Below are 9,877 nucleotides of genomic sequence, written 5' to 3'. Positions count from 1 at the left end.
AAATAGAAATAGGGCCAAAATATAGGGACTAAAAGTGCATTTACGCCTTTTTTATTTTATTTCAATGTATAAGAAATTGACACTTCAATAATTGTGAAATTTTTTGTATCAGTATAACAATTCCTTTATTTTTAGTTATGGTTAGTTCTAGTATGATATTTTATTTTGACCAATAAAGAATTAACATCTTAACAATTGTGAAAAATATTGTAACAATTTGTTGTGTTAACTAACAACTATATATCCAAAACAAAAGTTGACCGGCGATATTATTGAAAAAAATTTGGCCAATGAATAGTGAAAATTGAACAAACCAAAAAAAAGATAGCTAACTATAGCTTTACGCATTCACACTTTTGTTATGAAAGTGTTGTGAAAAATATTGTAAATATAACACTTCTTTTTTCGCAATACATTTATTTTTAGTTGTGATTAATTCTAATATGATATTTTATTTTGACCTAGAAGGAATTAACACCTCAACAATAGTGAAAAATATTATGGCAATTTATTGTGTTAACTAACAGCTAAAAAAAAAAAAAAAAAGAGAAAGAGGCAACGAAACAGTGCAATGATCGAACAAACTAAATTACTATTTTTGTTACTGTAGCTTTAGCACATTGGCGCTTTTTATATATAGATAGACATAGATATTAAGAAATTTTTATAAAAGGGAAAATCTTGATGAATCTCATGCAAAGAAGAAGCACATGGACGGGTGTCTCCTAAGGGTCAAGACTTTTTCTCTCTAGGTTCTCTCAGGAGTCCTAGAGGTGAAAACTCTTTTTCGTCTCTGTACAAACAGTTCTCTCATCATCACAGTAGAAAACGTTTGGTCCACTCTTCATGGTCAGGAAGCCATGGAGGAAATCTTGAACAGATGTGCGAGTTTACAGCTATCAGAAAGGGAGGGAGAAGAGATCGTTATAGGTGCCCCAGTGATAGAAAGTAACAGAGTGTTGGCTGGGAAGTTTTTCACGAAACGAAGAGTTAACTTGGAGTCGGTGGCGCGAGTTCTGAGATCGATCTGGAAAACGACCTAAAACTTTGAGGTGAGTGACTTAGGAGATAACAAGGCACTCTTTCTCTTCCAAAATAAGGATGATGCTGATAAAGTCCTTCTACTAGGTCCTTGGTCCTTTGACAAACACCTCCTTGCTTTGCACAAGCTGAAAACAGGGGAGGCGGTGAGAAAGCTCAGGTTGGACAGGTTGGCTCTTTGGATCCAAATCCACGACATCCCAACCACGTACCAAACCAAGGAGGTGGGGTATAGCATAGGGACCACTATTGGGTTGGTGGAAAGTGTAAACATGAATGAAAAGGGCTGCTGCCTTGGAAGTTTCATGCGAATAAAGGTAATGATAGACATTTCGAAGCCACTGTGCAGAGGCCGGAAGGTTCGAATAGGAGGATTGAGTCAGTTTTGGGTTGACTTCAAGTACGAACGAATGCCAATATTTTGTTACCTTTGTGGCATGGTGACCCACGATGAAAACGACTGCCTAGTGGGGCTTCGCTGTACTGAATGGATGAACACAGAGGACAAGCCGTACAGGCCATGGCTGAGGGCAACGCAAGAAAGACTTCAGAAACCACAGCTGGTCTGCGCACCGTCTCGAGACAGCGATAAGGAGATACAAATGAATGCTGACCTCTATACTCAGGCTGCCATAGGTTCAGGCCGGCATCAGCGAAGTACTGAGAAGGGAACCCATCCCCAAACAGCAGCAGTAAAGGACAATGACAATGGTAAGGCTGACGTGGAAGGTGGGGTCACGGGAAACGAGGTGGAAATCCCGAGAATCCCTCACGCACAGCGAGGCTGTCAGTTTGAGGAGCAGCTACAAGAGATTAACGCAGCGTTATTTGGGGATACCGCTGACACAACAAATCTCCATCACACAGAGCATAGCATGCAGAGCATGGGTATGACCAAGGTGATTCAAACAAATGGTCAATCCTCCCATGCGCAGAGGAGTGAGGAAGATGCTGCAAGTCATGATGGGCCTCAGGAAGAAGTGAATAAAAACTTGTTGACTCCACCAGGGCCTCAGACACATAATGGGCCAGCCAACAAAGCCCAGGTACACTTTATTAATCCCTCTCCTTTTACTATGGGCCCAACCTCTCCGTCCAACCCCACAAAACCCAAACCAAAAAAATCCACCCAAGTAAAATCAAGGAAAGGCCGAGTGGGACCGGCCATGCAAAGGAATGAAAATGTTTTACGTAGAGGGATAGAGGGGGTGGAAAACGTTGGCTTAAAGACAGGTACCAGGATGGAGGTAGTGCATAATGAGAAGAGTGGTAAGCGAAGCCGCTCTCCCTTGAAAGATATTTCGGACTTAGTGGAGAATGTGAAGAGGAACAAGGTAGACGGGGATGTCATGGCCCTTAGCAAACTCATGGCTCAAGAGTTGGGATCGGTGGTGGCTGCAGGTTAGCCCCGCGGGGAACAATGAGTGCATTAAGCTGGAACTGTAGGGGGCTTGGGAACCCCTTCACAGTTAAAGCACTCCACAAAGTAGTGGTGGAGGAAGATCCCACCTTAGTCTTCCTAATGGAGACTAAGCATGATGCTACTGAAATGAAATGGATCCAAAGGAAGTTGGACAGAAAACAGGGACTTGTAATGCCTTGTGTTCGTCGCGGGGGAGGGCTTGCACTCCTATGGAGGTGCTCTACAATGGTGGAGGTGCAAACCTACTCTCCTAACCACATAGATGCTATCATTTCGGAGAAGCAGGGTGCGAGGAAATGGAGGTTCACCGGGTTTTATGGGCACCCCGAAACAAGTAGGCATAATGAATCTTGGGCTCTGCTTTCAAGCCTCAGTACCCGTAGTGACTTACCTTGGGTGTGTATGAGGGACTATAATGAGCTCATGTTCGCAAGTGAGAAAGAGAGTGGTAGTGCTAGACCTGAGGGTCAGATGAAAAAATTCCGGGATGCGATAAATAGATGCAACCTCAGGGATTTGGGGTACAAGGGCTCGACTTTCACGTGGTGGTGGAGGTCGGGCAACCGTGGGTGGGTCCAAGAAAGGCTAGATCGTGCACTAGTCTCTTCCAATTGGGTGGGGATGTTCCCGCGCGCCAAACTACTACATATTGCCTCCTCTACATCTGATCATAGTATGCTGCTCCTGAAGGCAACCACCCCCCCTCGGCAGGAACTCAAGAAATCAAAACTATTTCGGTTCGAAGCCATGTGGCCTAGAGATGAGGCGTGTAGTGAGGTGGTTCAAGAAGCTTGGGGTAGAGGTGAGAACAGGGGCTCTCAATGGCCCCTTGCTAACTGCCTAGAAGAATGCCAATCAGCTTTGACGTCGTGGAACAAAAGTGTTTTTGGGCACATGGGTAGAAGAGTCACAGCCTTGAGACAGAAGCTCCAAATGCTGGAAATTCAAACATGGGGGGTACGGCTTTGAATGATCTCCATGAGGTTAGATTAGAGTTAAACAGAGCTCTTGCCATTAAGGAAGATATATGGCATCAAAGGTCCAGGAACAGTTGGTTGAAAGCGAGGGACAAGAATACAACCTTTTTCCACACCAAAGCATCCAACCGCCAGCAACGTAACTCTATAACCAGGGTGCTGGACTCCAATGATGTGTGGATAGAAGATGAGGAGCTGATTGGCCATGAATTCGTACGATACTTCAATGGCCTTTTCACCTCCTCCACCCTCCGGATTGAGGGGGAGCTTATTGAGGCCATTCAGCCAAAAGTATCAAACAGGATGAATGCCCTACTGAACAGGGAGTTCCAGGCAACGGAAGTTGAGAAAGCCTTGAAGCAGATGCATCCCACGAAGGTGCTAGGCCCAGAAGGTTAGGCCCATATTTTTTACCAACATTACTGGCCTACTGTTAGTGTGACTATTACATGTAATACCTTAAACTTCCTTAACCATGGCTCGGCTTCGCCCAAGTTCCATGAGACACATATTGTGCTCATCCCAAAAACGAAAGATCCAGAAAGGGTCACGGACTACCGTCCAATAAGCTTGTGCAATGTGGCTTATAAGTTGGCTTCAAAAGTGGTGGCGAATAGAATGAAGGTCGTGCTGCAGGATGTTGTGTGTGAAAACCAAAGTGCTTTTGTGGCCGGAAGGTTAATCACGGATAATATTTTAGTGGCACATGAAGTGATGAATCATATTGGCAAGCGAAGGAGAGCCAAGAGCGGGGAAATAGCATTGAAATTAGACATGAGCAAAGCCTACGATCGGGTAGAATGGGAGTGCTTAAAACAGATAATGTTAAAGCTAGGCTTCCAAGAGCAGTGGGTGCAAATAGTTATGAGGTGCGTGTCGTCGGTCTCTTATGCAGTGAGAATTAATTGCAGGCCATGTGGGGAAATTCGGCCGTCACATGGGCTCCGTCAAGGCGACCCACTCTCTCCATACCTCTTCCTCATTTGTACGGAGGGTCTGTCGGCTCTTCTCCACAGTGCTGTTCAACGGCAGAGGTTAAGGGGAGTGACTGTCTTGGGTGGGGGTCCTAGAGTATCTCACCTCTTTTTCGCCGATGATAGCCTCATTTTTGGGAGGGCCTTGTTGGAGGAGTGCGCTGAAATTCAGAGGGTACTTCGGGTCTATGAACAATCATCCAGGCAACAGCTAAATCAGTCGAAAACCTCCCTATTTTTCAGTCTTAACACAGCTGATGAGTTAAAGGAATCAATCAAGGCAATGTTTGGCGCAAGTGAGATTTGGCCTCATGAATCCTACCTCGAACTCCCATCCTTGGTGGGTCAATCAAAAACCAAAACCTTTGCCAAATTAAAACAGAGGGTTGCAAACAAAGTGTCGGGTTGGAAGGAAAAACTCCTGACGACTGCTGGTAAGGAAATTCTGATCAAAGCGGTTGCACAAGCTGCTCCGTCCTACTCCATGTCATGTTTTCTCTTGCCTAATAAATTATGCGATGAACTCACTAGCTTGATTCGACAGTTCTGGTGGGGTCAGGCTAAAGATGAGAAAAAACTTGCCTGGTTAAGCTGGGACAAGCTGTGCATGCCTAAGGAAATGGGTGGCATGGGCTTCAGGGATTTGAGAATGTTCAATTTAGCGCTCCTGGCGAAGCAAGGGTAGAGGTTATAGACTAACTCCATTTCTTTGTTTGCCCGAGTTTTTAAGGCGAAGTACTTCCCCCATTGCTCCTTCTTAGAGGCAGAATTAGACCGCCGCCCCTTTTATGCTTGGCGAAGCATAAAGGCGGCTCAAGGGGTGGTGCGAAGGGGAACGAGGTGGCAAATAGGCTCGGGGGAGTGTGTGAGAGTGTGGTGCGACAAATGGATTCCTAAGCCAACTTCATACAGTGTTGTCACAAGAGAAGATGCTTGCCCAAATGTTACTCTGGTTTGCGACCTCATAAACAGGGCATCCATGGAGTGGAAAGCTGAGCGGATTCGGGGCTGCTTCACTGAGGAGGATGCCGACGCTATCTTAAGCATCCCTCTAAGCTTGCATCGGCCAAAGGATAGATTGATATGGGCGGAATCACAAAGTGGACAATTTACGGTCAAAAGCGCATATAGGCTGGCCTATGAGGCGGACAAAGGTGGCGACAATGCGGATTGCTCGAACCCCTCGACGAGGAAGAATGTTTGGAAGGGGCTGTGGAGAATGAACCTTCCTCAAAAAATCAAACACTTTGCTTGGAGGGCTGCTAGGAACATTTTGGCTTCCAAAGAGGCGCTTCGACAGAGGCACATCGGGGTGGAAGGTGGCTGTGCTCTGTGCGGGAACCCGACGGAAAACGTTGTCCATATTCTTTGGTTTTGTGCTCATGCCAAGGATGTGTGGAACACAAGTAAGCTCTCCCTCCCGTTTGATATTGGTCCCAATTAGTGCTTCCTAGATATTATGGCAAAGCTTCTATCGTCTGCAGAAGTGCACCCTGGCCTGGCCGAACAGTTTGTTTCTGTGTGTTGGAGTATCTAGAAAGAGAGGAATGTTGTCCGAACCGGTGGGAGGGGTAAACCTGGTAGGGTCACTTTGAAGAACTCCCTTGGCTTAATGGGCGAGTTCCAAATAGCCAATGAGGGAGTGGGGAAGCCAGCTACAGCGAGGACCGGGCCGATCCGGTGGGCCCCTTTGCCTCCTGGACAGTACAAGGTTAACTTTGATGGGGCCATGTTTGCGAACCTAAGGAAGGTGGGGCTGGGCATGATGATCCGTGACAGCAATGGAAATGTGATTGCTGCTCTCAGCTGCCCCATGGTGGGTCCTCTTGGCGCCCTTGAGATGGAAGCCAAAGCAATGGAGGTTGGCATGCGCTTCGCACTAGACATAGGAATTCAGGATGTGGTGTTTGAGTGTGATGCGCTGGAAGTTGTTAACGCTGTCCAGGGGTTTGCGGCGCCAAGCTCTTCAATACTCTTCATCGTGGAAGACATCCTCCAGCAAGCACGTTGGTTTTTGCCACACAAAAAGGCAGGGAAATGTCCCTGCCCACATGCTAGCACAGTATTCTAAGTCTCTAGTTAGTTACGTTGCCTGGATAGAATCCTGCCCAAGTCATGTTGAGCGGGCTTGTGCCCAGGATATTGATGTAGCTACTATTTCTTAACTCTTGAATGCAAAGTTAGTATTTCCTATCAAAAAAAAAAAAAAAAAAAAAGTGATGCGAACCTCAATCGACACGCTTTGAGACCCAACAAAAATATTGGAATATTTAATACCAAATGATGCGAACCTCAATCGACACGCTTTGAGACCCAACAAAAATATTGGAATATTTAACCCAGGAAAGCTAAAAATCAAATTTATGATAGAAACCCTGACCCAACGTTTATAATCGAAACGCGAACCAAAGGTATAAGTTGACATTGACCCAATGATTATAAAGAATCACGAACCAAAGGTATAAAGTTTGAACGCCACAAGAAAGAATCCTTGATAAGTTCACAGTTCTTGAAGAACCAAAAGAGAGCAAAGCCTCACCTTTTCTGAATTTTATTCAATAATTTTCTATGAAAAACGTTTACAGACTTAAGGGCCTATTTAAGGGCTCCATAAAACTTGACAGACAAGAAAATATATTCTAAAATAACTCCCAATTGATACCTTACCATATCTAGAATCAAATTTGACCTAAAAAGCATTAAATGCACCTAAAAACAAGGAAATAAATCACCTAAATCTAAAATAACGTTTTTTACATAAAAATACCAAAATTAATAAATTACAATAATTAAACAATAAATTGTGTCCTACGTCAAGAAGCACATGGACTTGACGAAACGTTAATGATGTCACATGCATCCCAATCCACGTAGGTACATAGGCACATACAGTTAAGTACCGTATCCTATGATCATTATCATTGATTTTCACTTACTACACTATACTAAATTAGGAATTAGGATCTCGCCTTCTGTGCTTAATAAGCTACCTTTTTTCATTGGTTGTGAAATAGATTTTCCAAGGGTTCAATTCCAAGATAGTTTTCTGATACGTAGAAAAATTGACAGTTGACGCTGCTGGTATAGGACCTAATTAGTATAATTAAGTTGCAGAATATAAATGCAACTTAATTTGGTTCACCTAATTAATGTAATGTAACATCATTCATCCCAAATATTTTATTAAAAAAAATGTAACATCTGCTCACTGCTTGACGAAGACATTAATTGAAAAATTGCTGAACCTGGTGGATGAGGTAGCTAGAGCCTAGAGGCTAAGACTAGTCAAGCAAACTTTTGAGTCCGTAGGAGCACTATAAAATAAAAAATAAAAAAGGAGGTGGGCCTTGGAGCATAATTAATGATGCTTCCTTTATATCTCTTTGAGTTTTTTTCTTTCTTTCTTTTTTTCTTTATTCCAAAACTTCTTTAGCTGCTTTTGCTTCGGAGAGAGAGAGAGAGAGAGTGTGAGACCAGAAGAACCATATACATTGGGTCCTTTGTTCTCCTTGTTTCCTTATTTATGGACTGCCTTTACATAAAAGTGAAAACCCGGAACTTCTTGGAATTTCATTTTGAGAAATGACTGTTACACACAAATTAGTTTTTGCGCTGAAATCGTTACTTCACCAATCTTTTATTTATTTGTTCATCTATTGTTGTTCACTAGAATTTTATTCTCATATTAGAGTAAGTTAGGAAGGCTCAAACCATAAGACCCTGTTTGGATGGAGGGGAGAAGGAAGGAGAGTGAAGAAGAGTAGAGTAAAGTAGAGTTTGCTAAAAATAAGCTAATTTTATGTTAAATTTACTCTACTCTACACCCCCTCCCTCCCCCTCATCCAAATAGACCATAAGTGATATTCATCAAACAACTTCCCTCGTACCACGACACCATTTGGGTGAGTTGGTACCTCCTCAAGCCTTAAGCATTAATTGGTTGGAAGTGAAAAAGTGAAAAAATAGAAAATTGTGGACTGAGGGATAAAAAAAATGTTTTCCCTTTTATGTGATTGGTTGGAGATAGATAAATGAAAAACTCTTTTGTTTGATTGAAAAGAAAAATAAAAAATGAAAAATAAAAATTGTAATTATAAATTTACTTTAAAACTCCCATTACATTAAAAAAAAATAGTTTATAAGCCAAAAAAAAAAAAACCCTTATGTGGAGGGAGGAGAGGGGCAGATGGGTAAATTCTCATCTAAGCCCCTCTTCATTAGGGGCGGTGTTTCTAATGCTACAAGGGGTTCATTTGAACCCCTGATTTGATAAAAAAAAATTGATATGTATAAAATATTATTTTATTAGTTTAATTTACCTTTAAAAATATTTTTGCAAACCCTGACTTAAATCTTGCTTGCTCTGACACAAATCAGTTAAGCCCAAAAGCAAACAACACAAATCAATCCATCCCAAAACCAACCAATAACATAAATCATATATCTTTGTCTCATGAATCTCTTTTCTCTATCAGCGACTTCAATAGTAAATAGTGAGTATTTGTGAGTTGTAAGTATATCTCTATTTATTATAAATTTATATATTATTTTGTGTGAATGTGTGCTTGATATTGATTGCATGTATTACTTATTTATTCATTTTTGGTATAATGTTATTTGTGTGAATGTGCGCGTGTATAGTATAAATATAATATAACTTTATATAATTAAATAATTAGAAAATATAGAGGGTTTGTTATATGTGTGTGTATTGTTATCATGTTATAATAAAATTTTGTTATAAAGTTAGTGATTAGAAGAAAAAAAAAAGTGAAGTTAGTGATTCTTCAAACATTTGATTGGCTAAGTAGACACATAGTGTACTATTTAGTATTTACATATGTATAGATGGGTGTGGCTCTTTGAGTCAATAATTAATGCAATGCACGTGGGTTAAGTTTTGTCATTTAGTTTTAAAAAAATTATAAAAATATTAATAAATAGATAATGACAATTGCATAAAATTACAAAATGTTATGCAAACTTTGCAAAATAAAATTATTACACCTACCCACATTGACAATAGATAATGAAAACACAACGATGTCAACATATGAAAACTAGTAGAAGGAAATAGTAAAATGTCATGTATTTGTGTTTTTTTTTTTTTTTTGTCGATAACTTGATATATTCAAGTTCTTATTTTGTATTAAATTTTGTTTTATTTAAAGACCCTCTGAAAAGAAATCCTGGAGCCGCCATTGCTCTTCAATCTTCATCTACCATTTTCTCCCCAATTTGAGGAGACAATGAAATGGTCGATCTAGGGAGAAAACACTCAAGCCCTACCATTTTCCCTTCCAACCAAACAACCCATTCACCCAAAATCCCTCCTATTTCCCCCCCCCCCCCCCTCTTTCCATTTTACATCCCCTCATAAATCACCCCAACCAAACACACACTTAGTGCTTGGGGAAGCAAATGGAGGGCGTGGGTTGCTTGAGTTGTGAGAGCTTCATATT

The 9,877-nt window shown here is 41.6% G+C and overlaps 1 protein-coding gene across 1 annotated transcript; it reads left to right on the top strand.

Moving 5' to 3' along the window:
• The first annotated feature begins 6,027 nt into the window (after positions 1-6,027).
• LOC142608966 (uncharacterized) lies at positions 6,028-6,486 on the top strand. The gene has a single exon (XM_075780615.1). It carries the CDS (start codon positions 6,028-6,030, stop codon positions 6,484-6,486), a length of 459 nt encoding a protein of 152 aa, XP_075636730.1.
• The last annotated feature ends 3,391 nt before the right edge of the window (positions 6,487-9,877 follow it).

Source organism: Castanea sativa, chromosome 9 (assembly GCF_040712315.1).
Source record: "Castanea sativa cultivar Marrone di Chiusa Pesio chromosome 9, ASM4071231v1".
Taxonomy (NCBI): Eukaryota; Viridiplantae; Streptophyta; class Magnoliopsida; order Fagales; family Fagaceae; genus Castanea; species Castanea sativa.
This window is presented reverse-complemented; position numbering and strand designations above follow the sequence as displayed.

Excerpts from the sequence above, each read along its gene's own strand:
- LOC142608966 (XM_075780615.1), top strand. The coding sequence starts at position 6,028 with ATGGGCGAGTTCCAAATAGCCAATGAGGGAGTGGGGAAGCCAGCTACA.